Genomic DNA, 22339 nt, shown 5'->3' on the forward strand with positions numbered 1-22339 from the left:
GGAGAACGAGAGCAGATCATGAATAAGAGAAAGACGAGCTGCGTGAAAGCAAAGGCTGAGCCAGGCTTTCTCACCGTGGTCCCGGTGAAAGTGACGGGTGGCGACTGCCAAGAGATGCTGAAACTGGAGCTGTTGGTGGGAGTGAAGCTGGTGGACGCCGAGCCGGCCGAGTTGTTGTTGCTGCTGGATGGGATGGACACTGGAGCCGTGGCCTGAAGGCAGAGGTCAAAGGTCACTATTTTTAACTTTTATTTAAATTCAGCATATTGGAATACTTTTATTTATTTTAGTATTTGTTAATTGATGCAGAGCTTCTTTGTATTGGGATGTCAGACAGTGGTTAGTGAAATCCTCTTACGAAGCCTCAAGCTGAACATTTTTTTCTGCTTTGAAACTCGATTTAATGATCAAGCGCCCTGAAGCATACCTTGCTTTAATCTCTTTTTTTGCTTCCAATTAAAGCCATAATTTATAAAATTATCATTTTGTGCTCAAGACCATAAACTAATCAGAAAAGTGTTAATGATGTCACAACCAACAGAGCTGAGGGTCTGTTCCCCATAGACTTAGTATCAACTGGAACCAGGGGAGTCTCCCCCTGCTGGCCATTAGAAAGAAAGCAGGTGAATGACTTCCCTTTTTTTTTTTACCCAGAAACTACACCTGTCCTTTACATGTTTATACTGCAGGCTACTGATTGGCTGGAGATGGGACTTTTCCATCTTTTCTGACACCGAGTTTACCCAGAGGAGGTTTCTTTTTTTGGGTCAGATTTCTCTTTCTATTACATTTTTTTGTTAAAAAAAACCCTCTTTTGTTATTTTCTAGGTGAGGTAGATTTTAATGGTCGGATAAATATACTTTATTCAAAGAAGGTTTTTTTCAAGGCAGATTTTTGGCCTTTATCAGAAACATAACTACTCATGTCAGACCTCAAGCGTGCAGCTCTGCATTAATATTAGATGCACAGATATTAATGGAAAGCTAATGGCGGTTATTCTTCAAACAATAATCTGAAAACCGAGGCTAAAATAGATAAATTGTGTCATTTTTCAACCTTTAATTAATTATTCAAACCTGCTGCTTGTGTGTTGATAGACCGCAACTGTTAGCACAGCTGCTATAGGGAGGGAGGGACCACAAGTCGCTGCGAGATCTTTAGTGTGTTTACGAACACTGTGACACATCGTCAGCGTAACAAGGACCTCGATAGTAATGTGTGAGAAACTGAGGGACGTATACAGAGCACATAAGTCTTCATCACCTGGTAGGCATGGTCTGTGTGGATGAGGTAGAGAGCGCTGGGTGCAGAGCGGCTGAGCGGCGTGGTGCCGCCGGCGTGGGGCTCCTTGGTGTCAGAGGGTTGAGTCGGTTTATGGGAGTCTGGCAGCTGGCTGACCGAGGGGAGAGGAGACGGGGGAGGAGGCGGGGGAGACAGGACAGAGGGCGAAGCTGGGGACAGGCTGCTCAGCCCGTCGGCCACCGAGTCCGTGTTCAGCTTAATCTCCGTGTAGTAGAAGTCCTCCTCACCGTCGCTGAGGTCTGAGTCACAGTTACGACTGGGAGACGAGCGCAGGGGCAGGACAGACAGAAATACATCATGAATGTAAATCTCCACCTAAAGGTCAGGTTAGCCATCTATCCAGTATCACTGGGACATATTACTATGCTGATAACCTGTAAGTCATCAACCAGAGGCAGGATATGAGCAGCAGAGCCGTTTTTGAGGCTTCGAGTGGACTTTATCTCAGGTGTGTATGCAGACCGTCTGTGTCTTACCCCAGGTGGATGGTGCGGATGTGTCTCTGAATGCCAGCGGCAGTACTCAGCACCTTGCCACAGTTCTTCCACAGGCACTTGAACATCACCTTCATGGAGTTCTGCAGGAGACACACAGCACATCAGTGTTTCGCTGGCGCTCTGATGCCAACTTCAGAGAGTCACACGCAACAACTGCAGGGTACATAACAAGAAATCGTACACATGAAAGCTTCTTTTCTCTGAAGGATGTGTTTTTTAATATCTGCCATTAACACGGAAAAAGTTTATCTGCACCACAGACATGTTCAGATAAAGGTTACAGAAAAAAATTTTTTTAGGTTATAGAAAAACTCTCATTTTCATTAACGAGCAGGTGTACCTAATCAAGTGGACAATGTACAGTATAAAGTCACTGATAACATTACAGTTCGTTTAAGACTGCACAGAAATGAAAATTCGCTCAGGTAGCAAAGTAGGTACAAAAAAATATATCCACTGTACTATTATAATCCATTTAAAAAGTGTAAAATTTAAATTGCAACTTGCTCTTTTTTTGCACATCACATGCCATTTTATTTTAAACGAACAAACACATACATAGAAATTACAACATTCTGATGTAGGGGCTGTTTTTAGAGTAAAATAACCATAATTTACAAAATTAAGGCGATATATGGAGATAAATGAAATTTCTCAGATTAAACATGCTGCTGCACTGCCTCACTAACACCCTGCTAGTATTCATTGTTCAACGTCATACCTGTCCTAGATTAAAATGCAGATATGCCATGTTTACGTTGGGAATTTAAAGGATTTAAAGGACTTTAAAAATGCAGTCTCCTTCAGAGTGATCAGTTTATGATACCATATTTAAAGTCTTTGCGTTACACTATAAAGTGTCACTTTGAAATGATGTAGATTAAAACTAGGGAGGAAAACAAAATAGACACACAGCTTTAATGCAGCATCTATCTCTGGTGTTACCGTGGACACAATGGCGGTGATGCTCCAGTGTCTCTGATCTGCCTAATGTAATTAAACCACCGGCGTCCTACAGAGACCGTGTATTGTTTTCATGGAGTAAAAGAGCCCCGTGAACTTCCTCCCTGCCCTCCTGCACTCTTGCTCCGAGCTATTATAAACGGTCTTATAGCCACGTCTGTCAAGCTATTGTTAAGCAGGCTGATTTAACTTTGACAACATGTTTTATTTCTAATTTTCTCTCTCTTTCAGAAACACTCTCACACATACACACAGCAATCACGTGCCCCCCTTCCCCGATTGCATTGTTTTGTCTTTGCGTAACAAAAGCCGATTTTGTGTGTTGGCGAGCGTGTGCGCCCCTTTAAAGCAACATTTCACAGTTAATTAAATGGGGAGCCTCAAACGGTGCGGCGCTGCCAGGAGAAAAACAAGAGCACGCGAGTAGCATGTAGATAAGTTCACGAGGAAGCCTGGCATCTGCACGTATAGATTGTGTGAGTGCGACTTGTTAAGCCAACATTATAGGAGCTTTCGGAGACGCTGTTCAAGCCTCCGTCTGCGCTCTCTTCCTTTTTCATGTAATTCCTGTTAGTCACTCTTTAATTTTTCATCCACAACCTTCATCTCTCTTCCCGTTTCTCCCTCTCTTTCTCCTCCCTCCACGCCCTTCTTTGTGATCTTCCCAATTATCCGAGTACACTGCGCCAACGTGGAGCTCACTAAAGAGTCTATCGATTTCCCCCCCCCCTTTTCTTTTCTTTTTTTTTTAGGCCAGCAGAATCTTTTCTGTTTGCCGTTGAGGGAATTCAAATCATTACTGTGTTTTTGAGAGGAGCTACACGTGAAGGCTGAGGAAGTAATTATTAAGGACAAATGTCTGGGGAGGACACACTCAAGCAGCGAGAACGGAAGAGAGAGGGGAGAAAACAGAGGCGAGAGCAGGGGAGAGGAAAGAATGAAAGGAGGGGGAGATGGATGATACCGTCGGCAAACTGGCACACAGGAGCGCTGATAAGCAGAGGAGAGCCCCGAGATGAAGGCAGAGAGAGAGAGAGAGCGACGCAATATACGTCGGACAAAATAACGAGTGGCAGCGTGGTGTAGATGTGATGAGCTGTCAGTGGCGCGTAGTGATGAGACGAGGTGAAATGATTAGTGTGAAAGAAAGTGTGTGTGTGGCCAGGACGCGTGACACGAAACTCAAGACCGGAGCAAAAAAGGCTTTGTGTCCTTTCCTGTCCAATTTCCCTCTCCGCCTATCAGTCAGAAACTAAATTACATCAGTAACCTCACAGGTTAATATTGCAGAAGAGAAATCAACCAGCTCATGTACATGTGGCGGGATCTCAAAGACAAGTTCACGACCTTTATTCTTACCTCCAGATATGCCTGCTATCAGGATCAGTGCGACTGTTTCCTTCAAAAAAAGCTTTTAATGCACCACACGGTAATAAAAGTGAAGCCACAAGTGGGACAAAAGCACCTGGGAAACATATCATCATATCTCCTTCCCTTAACCCCGTGATGATTAACTACTAACAGTGCCGATGTTTAACAATGAAAAACTGCTACCATGTTAATATGGTTGTATCAGAAATAATCCAGTGCTGATAACTCCCTGATTGACAGTCATTCTTATTTCTCTTGATGCTGCATTGATGGCAGATGTTTACCAGGTAACTTGGCTGCTGATTGTTATCCATGAAGCATAACTGCTTTTGTACAGTTAAAGTTCTTCAACAGTATTTTGAGTCTAAAAACACACACTAACAAAAATTAAGTTTAACCATTGAGTTTGGCTCAAATCTTTATTGGCTTCGTCTCTTTTCTGCTAAATTTACAGAACCATCGAGATGATATTAGCATAAATTCAACTGACTCGAAAAATCGTGTTGGGAAAACACAGCGTGCAGTGGTTTTCATCATTTTGAAGGGGCATTTGATGCTCGTCCTTGTTTTCTGTGTATATGATTTTCCCTGTACAGCAGTGATACTCGCTTTAAAGATTTCAAATAACGAGGTCAACGCATGTACAAGTAATCCCTCACAGGGAGTCGGCTCAGTCTGCTATAAACACTCCGTTTCATGTGTTTTTTGTCCTACTCTTGGCTCTGTCATTGAGTAAGGATATAGCTAATATGATCACCTCAGTGGCCTCACCCTCCTCCACCCTCTCTTTAAAAGAAATGTGCCTTAAAAAGACCATCTGTGTCAGACAGGGGAAGCGCATCAAGATCACAAGGCGAGAGGCAGGGTACACCCTGGACAGGTCGCCAGTCTGTCACAGGGCTAACACAGAGAGACAGACGACCATTCAGACTCACATTCACAATTACCAATTAACCAAACCCCACTAAACTCATGTCTTTGGACTGAAGCCGGAGTATCCAGAGAACCCACACAGGATTTTTACCCAGCTAAACTCTATTCACCTTGCGCTTGCGAGGGATGGGCTCATCAAAGAGCAGGCTGCTCCCGTCCTGCTCATCCAGAATGGGGTCTTCAGGTCCTGCGGGGCCAGGCCCCACCCCTCCCAGGCTGGGTACACGGAAGGGCTTGAAGCTGTCTGCAGAGAGCGGTGGGGATGGTGTGGAGGGGTTGGACTGATCGCTCGGAGCAGACCAGCTCCAGTAGCCCCCCGAGGAGCTGTTGCTCGATGGGGTGAAGGGTCCGGCCGAGCCGTTGTCTTTCCACGATCCACTCAGACCCTCTGAAGACACAGAGGAACAGGAGATGGAGAGTTTATCTAACAGAAGCTCAAACTTCTTTAGTTATATCTGTAAATGCTACAAACACAACAAAGGATGAGATCAAGACATCCAATTAGGTTCAGACAGCTATATTTGCACTTCACAAAAAAAGAGCCTCCCAGAAGCAGTCTTCACTATGACACAAGAAAATAAAGGTTACTCTCCTGTTGTGTGATTCCACCGAGACACTTCCAAGGTCTTCTTTTTTTTAAGATCAAAGAAGAGTTTCTTTTGAATATCAGCCACAAAAGGCATTTCACTTAGTGAAGCAGGGGAAAACTTTGCAGTGATTGTACATGTGTGTGTGAGAGAGACAGAGACCCAGTTTGGTTTAGTGAAGCTGCTTCCTGGCAGGGTGCCTCTCTCTTCTCTCTTCACTCGTTTCTTCGGCAGAACATTTAACATAAAAGAGGATGTGGCTCAGCAGCAGCACAGGCTCTGAGTGGTCAGAACAACAAGACTACTGGTTCATTTGAGAGATATCAGCAGTGCTCTGTGTTCCGTGCACGCTGTGTGATCTCAAACTACATGACTACATTTAGATAAAAAGTGTACAGTTAGCATTTAAAGCCCAGTTTGTTCATCTGTGCATGACGTACGGCAGTGACACCACGTGCACGGTGGTTGGCTGCGCGTCTGCTCGGCTGGAAGGACAGCAGGCTGGTTACAAAGACCGCCTAAATGGTTTCACGAGATTGCAGTTGTGGGGCATTTTGGACTTCCGCCACTTTGCCGAGTGGCAGAGATCCAGACTCATTGTGCTTTTCTTTGGATTTCCACAGCTCATTGATGAGATGATCCTACAGCACAGCAGGTGGCAGTAATTTATCAACCTTAAGCTTCCACATGCATTCACAAGATAACAGCTGTGAGGGAATGAAACACAGCGTACAGGAAAACACACAAATTATTGGCTCAGCGACTTGTTTTAGTTCGCTTTTCATAAAACTTCTGCTATGTTATTAGAAAAATAGCCAAGTGAGGCATAAAAAGGAAATATTTATTTACGGCTGTTTATTTAGTACTAATGATGCTTACCACTGACTCTCACAGGTGGGCTCCTCACCAGCGGGCTGGTAGAGAGGCTCGTCAGCACCATAGCGGCCGTCACTTTGTCCATATCCACTTCCTCCTCCGACCGCCTGTGGAAACAGAAACAAAAGAAAACTTTACTGAGCTGCTTCCAATCAGTTAAAGAGAAAGACCTGATAACTCTCTTCTTCACAAATAAGTCCAGACTATTACACTTTTTTCTTTTTAAAACAGATAACAATAAACACACTACAGGCACATTACCATTTACAGGAAGCTCGAGAGCTCAGCATGTGTTTGTCTTCTTCGCTGCTCGGCCCGGTGTTTTTAGAGGGAAAGCAGATGTTGAGGTTTCCATGCTGCTGCGATGACTGCAGCAAAAACTGCTAATTACATTCAAGTTGGGTTTTTTTGTTTGACTGATGCAATCACCCAGACACCATTAAGAAAAATAAACAGCTAACAGAATAAAATACAAATAGAAACTAGGAAACTGATTTACTGCACAGGATGTTGCAGGCTGCAGAGATGACACACTTCACCCCTGTTGTTAAAAAACAACAACAACAACAATAACAACAACACCCAGCATCATTACTGATGCATGCAAAAAAATAATAATAATGAAGAAATACCAGGAAGTCACATAAAAAAAAATTCAATATTGATCGTCTCTGCAGTGTTGCAGTATTCTGCTTTGTGCACGATCCTACTGATAAAAAACATAAAACAACAGGGCAGGAAGGAAAAATGAGAGAGCGGGGACATGTAATAACATTCACCGCCTCTTCTAATGGACAGAACAAAGCACCGCTGTCACACCCACCGCTGAATACCACAGTCAAAGGCTAGATGTCGTTCTCAGTGTTTATTTTTGGAAGGGTTTTGAGGGGCACACGCTCGGTTTCAAGTTGACTCAGTTTAAGAAGCCAATAAACACAGCTGACATTGAAACTTAAGGTTACTAAATGCATCCGTTTTGTGTGTAGATACAGAGAGGAAAGAAAATGTGAGTCTAGCTTTATCTGCTAAAAGTTTTCCAGAGTGGAACCAGCCTGCAGAGAAGAACAAGGTGCGGTTTTGCTGCTTTGGCAGCAGGAACAGGAGAAAGAAATTTTAGGTCAGTGTTTGGATAATTGACAGCTCTCCTAAAATGTTTATACACGGAGAAAGACGACTGGTTATTTGCTAAAAGAAGAGTGCAGCTGTTTAATGACTGCATGCTGATGAGCCACTGACAGGGTCACGTCCATGCAGCGGTGAAAACACTCAAACACATAAAGATGATCTCTACCGGGAATGCTTGCTGGAAGGTAATAAGTAAATCTGCGGTCTCAGGTGAAACGGTAACTAAATGTTAATTAAAAGCGGGTTTCATTGCCCAGAACAGCGTTCTTGCTGACTCAGAGTGGGCCTCTGGGAAGCAACAAGAGAGGAAGTGTGATCAATCAGCAATGTGTCAGCCACACTGGCCTAGAGACCAGTCAGGGTAGGGAAACGTGTATGTCCTGACAGGTTGGTGAGTGTTTGCTGGAGGCTGCTCCCTGTTACCAGGTGAAAGTGGTCACAGTGAGGGTGGAGCGCCAAAAAGTTCCTTGTGAGCTCTTTGGTCCCTAGCAGATTGACACGGTCGCCAAGGGTTTGCATTGAAGACACCAAGTGATCGGCAAAGACTCCCCATTTACTCTCTGAGCTTTAGTAAAAAAGTGTGAAACGAACTGGAAACGGAGAACGTTCACCTTAAAACTTTTAAAGCTATGCCTCAGCAAAAGATGCAGCTTTTACTTTGAAGGTGAGTGTTCACAGTTTCTGGTTTGCGTCACACCTTTTCAAAGTTCACTGAAGCTCAGTGACTAGTTTGCAAGCATTTGCAGTCTTTCTTGCACACCGTCTACTCCTGACTGAAGCGATTGTGGGGAGGATTTCGTTCCAGCGTGGTATTCCTTCTTATGACCAATTTCATGCTGGCAGCAACTTCACCAGTGACAGGTGGTCTCTAGGACGGCGTGACCAGGACTTTAGCAATCTACTTCAGTCATTTCCCTAAAATGGATCCAGCACTGGGTCGAATGTACACAATTCTGATAAAAAAAACTTTTACTGATCAGATCTGAGGAGCAGTTTTCACAAACATAAAACAGGTGAAGCTTTATTTAAAAGACATTTCGTGACTTTTCATTGGAAAAAGAAGAAAAGAAGTTAAATATAAATGCAACGACAGGTTTACGTTGTAGAGAGGCTCTTTAATGCCAGCATCTTCTTGTCAGTAGTTTCGCTGTGAATAAACGACACTTTAAAATTTATGTGAAAGTAATTAAAAGCGTATTTACTTCACAGGGGAAAAGAAAAGAGCGATGTGAGCAGAGAACAGGAGCGCGCTAACAAAGGAAGAGCCTCAGCCTCCATTAGCTGATATCTAATTTATTACCCTTTCGGCTGTTGAATATGATGTCATTACAGCCTCCACATAAATCAAGAAAAGGAGCTGCACGCACAAATGCCACTTTTACCCCTGACCCCCCCATCTCCCCCAACCAGCCACCCAACATCACCATTAGAAAAACCCACTTCCTGGTCACCTTGGGAGGCCATCATGTGACTGTAGATATTATATCCACGGTAACAACGACAGACAGTAATTGCTGGGCGCTTTGTCAATCTTGAAATATGAAAGAGTAAATCCCAGGAAAACACATTAGGAAGACTCATAATTAAGATGTGATGTATGAGATGACGAGGACGAAGCTGAGAGAGCGGGAAAAGGGAATTTCCCAAATCGCATTTGTCATTAGTGGCCTTATCAAACTTAGTTTCCATCCAAGTGCTTATTATGGCTGTAATTAAACACACGGGGAGAGCATGCATGCACGCGTGTGTGTGTGTTAGAGAGAGGCCCGTTAAAACACATGATACATGTGACACAGGGTGGGATGGTTAATGGATCGGTAAGTGAATTCTGAGAAATGAACTTTATACCCTGGCATGTTTGTGTGCGTCTCTGTGCGCTTTAATATTCTTACTTCACTTTATTTGTAATAAAACATCTTCTCATATCCGATCCCTGGAGCTTCCTAAAGGGAACATTATCTTGGATGTATAGCTTCATCAACAGAAAACTAGAGAGGAGGTAAAGGGCTTGTTTACTAATGCAGATTACATGAAATGGATCCATGTAATTTTATCTTGCTGCTGGCTATTCATAAATGGAAAATGAGTTTACACTATAGATGCTGTTAATGCTGCTAAACCTTTAGAGACTGATAAGGTTTTTTTTTTGTTTTGTTTTTTTAAAATGACCTGAACAAAGGCCGCGGACGCTTTAACCGATGCTTCTGTTCAAGCAGCGTTACCAAATCGAATTACCTCTCTTCACTTTACAGCTGCCCCCGAGCTCTTTTACTCTAAAAATGCAAATATGTCACTGTTCATGGACAACCCTCCCACAAGATGATTTCACATTTACATACACTCAATACACAAACCCAATCAGCCAATCACATGACAGCAACTCAACATACTGATGCCAATGAGATCTGCTGAAGTTCAACCAGAGCATCAGGATGAGGAGGAAAAGTGATTTAAGTGATTTTGGCTGGTATTTATTTTAGAAACTAAATAAGAGTGTACATCACTGTCCACTGACAACAGACCCATGAGATTATAAAGACACTTACAGTATCACACTTTATTTTAAAGGCAGCAGAGTAATTATAAACCTGCATGCTGCTTTTTGTTTTTCTTACCCCTTCCTGCCCTCAGCTCTAAATTTAAATGCATGCGGTAGTGCTAAAGAAAATAAAGTTTTCATTAAAAATAGAAAGACAGCACAAAAGATAACACAACTGTGGCTGTGTATAAATTTTTATAAACATAAATAAATAAGCTGCTGTAACTTTCTAAATTATAAAATCTAATTATTTTGGTCTGTATGTTTTTAAAATACTAACAATGTTTTTAAAAATGTAAAATGTCAAACAGACTGTGTGCAATCACATATTGGAAAATCTGTAAGGACAATCCAATAAAGCAAGTGAAATATGCACCTTTCTGCGCTCTCACTGGAGCTGGAGTCTTCAAGCTGCAGACCAATAAGGTGCAACGCCAAACCAACAGGAGGATCAGGCCGGTCTCAAAATACACACAGTCCACAATCTGAAGACTCGCTTTAGTTTTTGTTGTGTTTTGATGCAGTTTACACACCTAACAGCTTGGTTAGGTTAAGAAGAATTTCATATTCTTTCAACACCGAACAAGTCAGCGAGAGCAACTCTGACGGAAAGGCTTGAGGGCAGAATTTTCCCCATATGTGCCCACTCCCACACAGACCTAAGGCAAGGTTTTATCCTATCTTTTTTCTTTTAATTATTCACCTTATATTATTAGACGAGCTTAGACTGGTTAATGGGCTGAAGAGAACATAAAGCAAAAACAGAAAAGAAGTTGATTCGGGCTATTCGCCGTCTCACAAAGACCTGCAGATCACTGCCCGACTGCAGGGAAAATCATGAACATATGTTGGAAATGACAGATTAGAAACTAAAGAAGTTAAAATTAGAAGTAGGGATAAGACTGTGTTAACCCTCTGTGGGAATGGAGGCACAAATAAAACAACAGCTCCCTCTTCAGGGGACTGTGATGAGCTTGGATGAAGATGTGGCGGTTTGCCAGTGTGTGTGTGTGTGTGTGTGTGTGTGTGTGTGTGTGTGTGTGTGTGTGTGTGTGTGTGTGTGTGCGCAACAAGTGGTGAAACTTGTACTTCCACAGCCAGATGTGCCTACTCTTTTTAAGGCAGTGAATACAACAAAACAAAGGGCCTCCATGAGAACAAATGAGACAGGAAGCGGGGTCACGTTCTTCTTCTTTTTTTTTCATGTGTAAAGTCAGGTCGCCACCATAGAGGGGGGACGTGGAGGGTTTGGTTTCAAACAAAACACCGGGCAGGAGGAGAAGGGGGGGGGGGGGAGACAATAACAGGGGGCTCATGTTACCGTGGCCACCGTGGTTTGACAGGTAGATGGGAGACAAAGAAATGGAGGCCTGTCTTTGTTTTTCATCACATTTTTTAAATTTTAAATGAAAGAAAATACGTGGAAGGTGGAAAATATATAAACGTCTTACGAACGGGTTAAGTTTGCTGTTTTATCTCAGTATTTAAGGTAAACGCCGCCATGTGAGTCCAACAGACTTTCCCTTTATTCCACTGGATAGTTACAGGGAGTTCATACGCCAAATATACCAAATAAAAGCTCAAACGCTCCTGATCACTCGTTATCCCAGAATTTGACCACGCACACTCAATTCAACAATCCTCCTTTTTACAGTTAATGAGAAAAAAAACCTCTGGTCAGAGTGAATAACAAGATCCCGTCAGAGACACAGACTCTTTAAAATCTCTAATCTTTGTTTTCTCTTTCTCCACACTCCCTTTTTCTTTTCCTCCCAAATGCCTTCAAACTAACTGGGCCAAGGTCAGTCTGTGCACACACACACACACACACACACACACACACACACACACACACACAACATGCACAAATGCCTGGTAGCTTTACTTTATATATCACCCCAAAACTATCAGTCATTTTTAATGAAGGCAGCTGAAAGGTGTGGTGGGTTACAGGAATTCCCCTGAAACACAGGCCAGCGCTGGCAAGCACACTCGCCGCCCCCCCGACTCCTACACTCTTCCGTCTCCTCGCCTTCCCTTCGCCCCTGCTGGACTCTGTCTCTCTCACTTTTCACTCCTGCACTTTGAGCTTCTCTGACTTTCTTTTGCCGTGGATCACAGTGGGAGCGAAGTTAAAAGTGTGTGTGTGTTTTATGCACGCGTTCGCTTTGGATCCTCTTCTTTGATGCCACGTGGCGTGTGGTGGTCTCCTCCTTTATAACAAGCACTGGACTATGAAGACTATTTCCTCTTCAATGCACTCTTATAAATCAGAGAGCTCCTCCTCTGTTATCTGCTTATCTGATTTTCTCCCCGCTCTCCAACACACACAAACTGCCAAAAGGCATCTGCGAATGACACGGAGCTAACATGCATGAAGGACACAGCTTTTGATTGGCAGGTGTGTATGAAGGGAGACGCTCAGGAATTTCTTTGACATGCTTGTGTGCATCGCTCAGAGATGTTTCTGATAGCGGTTCTTTGTTGGTAAACACGCATAAACAAAACAAAACAAAAAAACACTGTATTTCCATAAAAGCTGAGACGCAGCGGGGTCAGACTAAAGCAGAGCATCGCCTATTCAATTTCCTGAAGCACACTTGGGCCCGGGCTATTCACAAGGTGGGCATAATTGTGTCTGTGGGGCTAGTACACATCCTGCCAACAGCTGCGAGACAGTGTTTACCTCTTTGCAAAGTCAAACGTGGCTCGTAAGCAGCATCAGTTTTTATGGCTGCAAAAGGAATTCAACAGCACATAGAGAGCGTGTCCAAAATAAATAATCTCCCTTTAGTGTTGTCCGTTTGCTTATTTATAGACTTGGAGCATGAGGTATACTGGCAGTTAGGTTTATGCATTTTTGGATGCTGGCACGACTTAGCTTTAATTGCAAGCCTTGACCTAAATGCTGCTTTCAAGTTTCACAGTCATTTCAATGCACAGCCACCTGTTTGCAGTAGCTCATGTGAAATGCTCGCCTTTAACCGTTTTGCGCATACTTTGCGACACCCAGAAACTCTCGTCTGAAGCCCGCGGACAACAAGAGCTGATATGTTGTTTCCAAGACTTTATGTCTTTAGTTGGGACTTCAGCATACAGTGAATTCACCATCAGCTTGACATCGTGACGTGTATAATAATCCACTTCTTTACCTTTAAAAACATTAGAGTTGCTCTCACCATCTATTCAGGTCAGTGTCCATGTAGACCAGCAACGGCCGGCCAACTTGGCTTCGTGTTGTGAGCAGAAAGCGTTGCACTTTATTTGCGCTTCACAATTCGACTGGAGTATTTTGTCTTCAGTCAGTAAAACAGGTGACTTACTGCAACTGTAAACCAGGCATGCGGCACATCTAAAGTAAACACTGCAAATGCAGCAGAACCTGTGAAACGATATATTAAAATGGCTGAAGTTGAAAGTGTGTAAAGTAAAGCAAGTATTTATCTTTAATCTGTAATTTGAATGTTTTTGATACATGGCTGCCCGTTTACTACTGCAAATACATCTGAGGTAAACGTTATTAAAGCTGATTCTGCTTCTTTATTGATTTAATACTTTATTCCATCACATAATCACAAGTATTTGGAACTTATTCACTTGCAATTTAGAGATTAATGTGATTAGTTCAAATACGAATTTTAATTATTTCGTTTTACATTTTCCGACTTAATAGATTAAACGACTGATGAAGAAAACAATCACATTTTTTCACAGTGAAAATATCCATCAGTGGCAGCTGTAGCTTGTCTAATGATGTGTGGATTCATATCTTCTTCTTTAAAAAAAGAAAAAATTCTGATCATGTCTCTAAAGCCAGTTTGAGATCAACAGATGGTCTGAAGCGATGCGGACGCTGTGCATCAAGATAAAGTTGTTAAAGCGGTCAGTCTACATTTCTGCCCTCACCTACACCCTGGAGGATTAGGCAGTGGCTCAAAGAATGCGATCGCAGATTCAACTGGCAGAAATGAGCTTTTTCTAAATGGTATTTTGGCTACTCTTCCGAATCGAAAGGAACCAGTCGAGGTGGTTTGTGTAGTTTAGAATGAGGCATTTCAGGGATGTCTCAGAGATTATGTCTCTCAGGTGCCCTGGTAACCCCTCGACATCCCCCCAGAGGAGCCACAGGTGGTGGATGGATTTTGACAATCTTTTAATCATTTAAACGCTATTATCAAAGAAAAAGATCCAATTTAATCACGGAAGCGGACGGCATCTGTTTATATATCACTGTAATCTGAGCATGTCTGAGTTTTGGTCTGCCTGTCGGATAAACTGAGGCATGTGACGACCTCAACTCGGCCAACAACCAGTCAAGAATTATGAGCTATTGCACAGTTTGCTGATATTTCACAGTACACCAACTGATTAATCCCATTAAAGCATTGCCACATTAGTTTATTTCATTTACAATAATGTTTCTGAGCTGCACATCTGTTTTGGGAGCGACACAAACACACACATAAACAAGCCATATAATCAAAGGACCTAGTCATCTTTCTAGCCATAACAACATATGCACTGGCCTCGCAGCCAGCTTCTTGAAATAGGAGCCGTGGGCATCCTTCCTTTCACGCAGACTCTGCTTCAGTCCTCAGAGCTGAAGTGCCAAACCTCCATCTGATTCACTGTAACGCGGGTTTCATGGTGAACTTCAGTCCAGATCCTTGGGGCCCTCTTCTTAGAAATGTCAAGATGCCCACATTTAGTGTGGAAACATCACAATGGAAAAATGGAAAAAGCAGATGGTGTTAAATTACAAGCTGCCTTCTTTCTAGATTTGGAGAGGAGAGACCTTGACTGAACCCATGAGACTACACGCAAACGAATAACAATGCCACGCTTAGTCATGATTGTTGTAATCTCGCATGGACGTGGCATTTCTGACACAACATCGCGGTTCTCTGGTTGATAAACGAAATAACTGTAGTAAATACAGAGTTCTAATCCGTCTCCTATTTTTATAAATGAAGCTTAAGATCGAGTTAAAACTTCACAGCTGTTTTTTTTTCTTTTTTGAATGGCACTGGCCTGAATCGAATTTGACAAACTACACACTAATTGAAAGCACAGCAGCCTCAAAAGTGCAACCCCAACACTGCAGCAACACCTTACCTCTCATATATCTGTGTAATGAGAGCCGACAGTCGTTCCTTTTTAATCATAAAACGGGGAGTTCACGTTAAGGGGTAAAACACACAAAGACGGAACGAGACGACTTCTTCTTCTTCTGATTTGGAAAGTCAAAAAATAAAAAAAAAAATCAGACCCTGAGAAAATTCTCGTGCTGCGAAGCCTCTCGAATTCACTGCCCCTAATGAAGTGAGGCCAAGACATAATTATGAGTGACTGCTGACTTTCAAAGCTTCAAAGATCAAACAAGGAGACGTGACCGTGTTCGAGAAAGTGCTTTACATGATTAATATCAATCAAACCCCGAGAGGCAGAGCAAAGTGTTTCTGGTTTGTGAAAAATCAAATATGTTGAACGAGAGCCTGAAAAATCTGCCCGACCACGCCAACACCATCATCTCCTTAAGCCCAGAAAATCCTGCACACAATCTAAAGTAAACAGTGCAGAGAATGGCTCACTGGATGTAGAGGGCTGGTCACGTATAGATTAGTGAAGATGATGAAACCATTAAGACTCAACGATAATATTGCTGAGAGCCACAAAGCGTCTAATCATTGGCTTTCGGTGGCAGCTAATTAGTTGATTACACATTAGCATGTTTTAGTTGTCGGCCTCTCTCTCTCTCTGTCCTCCAAACACGCAAAGTCAAACACACAAAGCAAAGCGGGCATGCTTACACATGACAATCTGTGCAGATGGAGACGGACACGCACCGTTTGCTAGGTTTTAAACAACAAAAGCAGCACTCAGAGACACTTTTCTCATAGCTACAGCTCTCCCCTAAGTGAAAAACAGGGCGTGGCATTAGCTGGGCAAGTAGCCAAAGCCCTGTGTGTGTCTGTGTGTGTTGCTTCCATGTGCACCCAGCCAGTCACAACTGTACAGTGTAACTATTTGCAGATCAACAGAGGAAGTTGCACGCCTTTGTCCTTCTCTGCCTCTAATGTACCGAGAGCAGATGTGGCATGTTTTCACGTGGCGATTCGGCCTCTTTCTCGGGCAGTATCCCCTCAGAGTGCACTTCGTTACAGGTACACAATGCCAGCTCTTCTGTGGCTCGATCTCATTCTTTGTTGGAGTACAGCTGATCTTTAGTATCACAGAAAACACGGCCTCTTACTACACACTACACCGCTGGGACAGAGAGTGTGCACACAAAGACGAGAAGAAATTAGATCACAGATGTAAACAGGCACACACGTGTGTGTGTGTGTGTGTGTGTGTGTGTGTGTGTGTGTGTGTGTGTGTGTGTGTGTGTGTGTGTGTGTGTGTGTGTGTGGACAGGGTTAAAACAATTATTTGCACTTAGATATATGAGTTTGCTTGACAAACGAGCAGATAAATGTGGCTTAAGAAGCCCTCAAGCTTCAATTTTCATTCTGACAGCTGAAATTATAATGATTTTAACATCATCTGGACCAAACAGTCTTTGAGCTGCAGATCACTCACAGCCACTCACAGAGTCAGTGAAGCTGAAAACCTGCTTATTAAAATATCCGAAAGACATTCATATGCTACTCGTCATTGTTGACTCATAATCCCCCCCCCCCCAAAAAAAAACCCTCCTCAGTGTCAGATCAATTTCTGGCATGACGGCCGCAAATGTTAAGCAGCAGCTGTCTTTCATGATTTTTATGTATTACCGTTAAAGAGGCAAGTCTCCTTTTCTCGGAAATCACCAGACTCTTACAACCGAGCTTAAATAAGAAAAACATTATAACTGCTGCCTGCAACAGCCAACAAGTCGGGAAAATCAGAGACATCACCATTAGAAACGATAATAAAACGTTTAAATGTTGCTTTAGGTCTTGGAAAAAAGTGGAGACACGCAGTATCGGCGCAAACTAGTGATAAGCAGCAGCTTGTGTTGAGTAAATTGAGTGCCTGCTTGAAAAATTAGCCAAGCTCCAGAAAATTTGTCAGTATTCCTTATCGCTTTCCTTCTCCTCTCGCTTTTCTATTAAAATGAGGAACTCCAGGAACAGCAGCCATCCAGAACAGCTTTGTTTATGACCCACCGGCAGACTGTTTTTGTGAGACAGGATTAGGTTTGAACTCGAATGTAAATATGTAGTGACAAAGGCGAGTCAGGGGTGGTTAAGTGCACGAAAGAATGTTTTTTTTCTCTTTTGAGGTAGTGTGTGCCTGTGTTTATAGAATGAAAGTGCTGCAGGGTCAAGAAATGCGCCTTTCTTATCCCTGTATATGTGTGGTATATGGTATATGAGTGTGTATGTGTGTATGCATGTGTCAGTTTGATGTATATAAGCTCTGATTCGTTCATATTTCATATCCACAGAGACGGTTAATCCGTGAGCAACTGAAATGAGTGCAAGTGATCATCCGCTCTCCCTGCTGCCCTTTTGACTTTTAATATGCCTTTTGACTGGCACGCACACACACTTCAGGAGTGCGCCCTAGATTTACAATTTGCAATGGCGATTCTATTTAGATCCTAGCATATAGGATATGTACCAGCCTCTGGGTGAAGCCTATACACACACATACACAATACAGCGCATGCACACCTTCATCACTAACAAAAGGTTTCTATTATCTAATATTATGGTAGCAGCTGTTTTGTTTGACTGGAAGTAAAAAGACACTTAATGGCTAATAAATAAGAGTTTCTAAGCTGCTGCATTAACCCGGCATCACAGTATAACATGAAATAGTCACAAAAAAGTGATCCGTGTGTTCACGTTTATGGACATGAGAGCTCACTTTTTTATGACAGTCAGTGAGACTTTCTCAGTAATATATCGAAATAGCAAGTCTAATTGTGCCTGCAGCGTGCATTTTGTCCAGAATAAGCAAGGATGTCTCACCATGGCAACCATGAAAACAGAAAAGAAGTGGTAACAGTTGAATTTTTACCAAAGCATGGTATTTTTTTTTCCCTAAACCTAACTGAGAAGCTTTTTATATCCCAGCCACTTATGAAGATGTTCCATGAAAGTGAATAATATACACTCACCAGCTTCTTTATTATGCACACTTCACTAGTATCAAGTTGGAACACCTTTTGCCTTCCGACTGCTTTAACTCTTTGTTGCACAAATTCAACAAGGTGCTAGGAGCAGTCATCGGATACCTTGCTTCATATTAGGGCTGCCACGATTTGTCGACTAGTCACGATTACGTCGACTATCAAAATCGTCGACGACTGATTTAATAGTCGACGTGTCGTTTGAAGCTTTGTAAGATCCCAAAAGACGCAGGAATAATAGCAGGATTTAAGAGTGTAATAACGGACTGAAACAGAAGATGGCAGCACTGCATGTACAAGGATTCCAGCTGCCGTTAAACCCCGAAGAAGAAGAAGTAGCTGTGTCCCAGAATTCATAGCGCGGCCCAGCTTAGTTTCCAACAATGGCGGTAGCTAGTTAGTTTTAATATTACTCTTATTATTCTTTCTGGGTCACAAAATAAACGTTTAACATATTTTCAGGCGAGAATGTAGCTGTGTAAACCTCAAATATCGGCTCAGTTTTCGGAGACGTCTGTTACCCACTAGCTCGATAGCTATCCGGGGGCTAGGTCACTAGCGCCGTGAGAACACCGGACTCCCGGCAAATTGTTTTCAAACCCACCGCCTTCTTTCGCGACTCAGGTTAAATATATATGAGTCACTTAGATAAATTAAAAATGTTGTTGTTTGGCTTTTTTTTTTTTTTTTTTTTTTTTAGTATTTTATTTGTTCCTGAGTAAATCGGTTTGGCTGAGATTAAAGTTATAGTTTTTACACAGCTGAATAAACGTCAAGCAGACAGCTGATCATCAGAAGTGTGAGATGCTGGAGAATATACCCCGGTGTCCTGTTATATTTTAGATAGCAAGGAGTTTATTCAACTTTACCGAAACAATCTGCAAATTTCATTAAAATTGAATAAACTATCATCTTGTCTTTATTTTTAGTTAGCACCTTAAAAGCTTAAAGCTGTAAGCTAATGATAGTTATATAAGCTGTAGTTTTACGTCCAGTGGATGATGATCTGATTAGTCGACTAATCGCAAAAATAATCGGTGACTAGTCGACTATCAAAATAATCGTTTGTGGCAGCCCTACTTCATATTGACACGAGAGCATCACACAGTTGCACAGACTTGTCAGCTGTACATCCATGATGGGAATCTCGTGTTCCACCACAACCCAAACATACTCTACTGGACTAAAATCTGGTGATTGTGGAGGCCATTTGACTACAGTGAACTCATTGTCGTTTTCGAGAAACCAGCTTGAAATGATTCGAGCTTTGTGACACGGTGTGTTATTATGCTGGAAGCAGATGGGTACACTGTGGTCATGAAGGGATGGACACAGTCAGCAAAAATACTCAGGTAGGCTGTGGGATTTAAACACTGTTGATTTGGTACTAAGGAAAAGTGTGCCAAAAGAAATCCCCCCACGCCCTTACACCACCACCACCAGTCTGAACTGGTAAATGACCACCAGTGGTGGTAAAAATGTAGCAACAGATAAATATAAGCCTATGCTTGCTAACAGGAGTGTCACCCAGGGTGGTCTTCTTCTGCCGTAGATCATCTGCTTTAGTCTTTATGCATCCAGAGATGCTCTTCTGCATACCTTGGCAGTCACTGATGGTTATTTGACTTCCTCTCAGCTCAAAGCAGTCTGGTCATTCTCTTGTGACATCAACACTGCATTTTCGTCCAGACAACTGGTGATCACTGGATACAGAGTTAGAGATATGGGAAAATCCCAGTGGGTCAGCAGTTCCTGAAATACACAGAGCAGCCTGTCTGGCACTAACGATCATTTCACGTTCAAAGCCACTTAATCACTATCATCAATTTGAACTTTAGTATGTTGCCTTAATCGTGTCTACATACTTAACCGCACTTAATTGCTGCCATGTGATTTGCTGATTAAATATTTGTCTTAATGAGCAGTTCAACAGGGGTAACTAACAAAGTGGCCAGTGAGCGTATGCAACAAACGGCATGATTACTCATGATTACTGATGGCTCTCTAAGAACTGTTGTTTCTGCATTCTAACAAAGGATTAGATCATTTTTGTCCTGTCTGCTCTAATTTATTGTTTTGGTCAGCGTGTTAATGAATGTCGCACACCAGTGGGGGATCCAGCGATTGTTTTGACCAGGGGTCCCCAGTCCCAGTCCACGAGGGCCGGTGTCCCTGCAGGTTTTAGATGTGTCCTTGATCCATCCCAGCTGATTTAAATGGATAAATTACCGTCTCAATTGTCTTGAAGTTCTCCAGAAGCCTGGTAATGAACTAATCATGTGATTCAGGTGTGTTGACCCAGGGTGAGATCTAAAACCTGCAGGGACACCAGCCCTCGTGGACTGGGATTGGGGACCCCTGGTTTGAAATTCAGCAGGTTGTCTTGACCAAGTCCACATGCCTCAGATACACTGAGTTGCTGCCATATGACTGGCTGATTAGATAACTGTGCTAGCGAGCAGATGAGCGGGTGGACCTATGGATGTAAATGTACAGTTATGCTTTTTATACTGTAGAATCTGCAGGCATGAATTGTTCAGTTAAGATTCATGAACTACTGTTTTTTTGCATTTATTGGCTTTTTTCTGGGGGGGGGGGGTATCGACTTAAATCTTGACGTACTGAACTGCTCCCTCGTGACAATGCTATCAGTGCATCTCTGTGTGCTTTCTTCAGAGCTGAATCTACACTTGAATCAAATAAGCACCCTGACAAACACGCGGCTGAATAACAAGAACAACAAAAGCCCTCTGTCTCCTCTTTTTTAGGCAAAACAAGAAGAATACACAAAACACACATCAGCAACTCTGTAAAGCTGTGATCTGAATGTGTTTGCAAGTTGAACTTTTGCACCCAGAAACCATGACAATCCGTTGTCAGCCGACTGCACACAAACATTATCAGGATTACCAACCATGTGAAGCGCGAGGAGACTGTGAGGTATCATTGTACAGTGTTTCATCTTTTCCTGTCTACAGATTTTCAGCTAAAAACCAACCACATGGAGCGTCCTGATATCAAGGGGTTTCAGACAGTGGCAGGTGATCCTTAGTTAAAAGTCACTACTTTATCGATCTGTCTCTACTTTAACCTGTATTATAGAATAAACACATTTCCCATTTCCAAAAGAACAATTAGGGAAAAATAAGAAAGCATAAACCTTTGACAAAAAATCAAAAATTATAAAGAGAAACCCTCTTATTCAAAAAACAAAAGATTGTAATATTTCTAACAATACAAAGATAACAAGGGATGTAAAAGATGAAGGAAGAAAGAAAGGTAAAGAGGTGGGACATGGGATAAGCAATCTTAGCAAATACACACACACACACACACACACACACACACACACACACACACACACACACACACACACACACACACACACACACGGAGAGTGATGGGCTTTCCCTGAATAGATGTTGCTGAATGCCGTAATGAGCAGAGCGAATACAAGTGGATCTCACTGCTCCGAGCTATTCATTTGGTTTCTTCGTGTGTTCATGTGACAACATATGTGTGTGTGCATAAGAGTGTATGAATAAATGTGTTCTGAGAGATGTTTATGTTTTTGCGCCGCAGTATGTGCGTCTGAACACAGGGCAGCCGTGTGACTGTATGTGACGCCGTAGAGAAAGAGTTTCCACCTCATTCTCCTTCCCAACATGTTTTGTTTTTTTTTTAATTTTAAAAGCAAATTATTTAAATTATGTTTGCAAATTAATAAAATCCTTTTTTTTTTTTACTATTATCTGTTAAATAAAGGCAACCTGTCAAATATTAAAACAGACATTTAATTCATGATTATTATTATTATTATTACTTTTTTTTTTTCTTTTAATAGACGATCATTTTGACTTTGCTGCAGGGGCAAGCTTACCACTGTGTTGCATCACCTCCTTTAACAACACTCTGTAAGCATCTGGGCACTAAGGAGACCAGCTGCTGCTTGCTGTAGGATTTCACCTGCTTTACACTTTGGAGCCTCCTTTGTTGTAATTTTTATTTCCGTAATGTGCTAAA

The 22339-nt window shown here is 42.4% G+C and overlaps 1 protein-coding gene across 1 annotated transcript in view; it reads right to left on the reverse strand.

Moving 5' to 3' along the window:
- The window catches only part of znf704 (zinc finger protein 704), a 66633-nt gene that overhangs the window by 14908 nt on the left and 29386 nt on the right, over positions 1–22339 (reverse strand). Inside the window, exons 3-7 of the mRNA XM_082522079.1 lie at positions 6534–6637; positions 5178–5455; positions 1780–1880; positions 1265–1559; positions 75–212 (exon numbers count right to left, since the gene is read on the reverse strand). Coding sequence (XP_082378205.1) covers positions 75–212; positions 1265–1559; positions 1780–1880; positions 5178–5455; positions 6534–6637 — 916 coding nt within the window. The remainder of the gene's footprint in view (positions 1–74; positions 213–1264; positions 1560–1779; positions 1881–5177; positions 5456–6533; positions 6638–22339) is intronic.

This window comes from Aulonocara stuartgranti (assembly GCF_965226115.1).
Source record: "Aulonocara stuartgranti genome assembly, chromosome: 22".
NCBI classification, from domain to species: Eukaryota; Metazoa; Chordata; class Actinopteri; order Cichliformes; family Cichlidae; genus Aulonocara; species Aulonocara stuartgranti.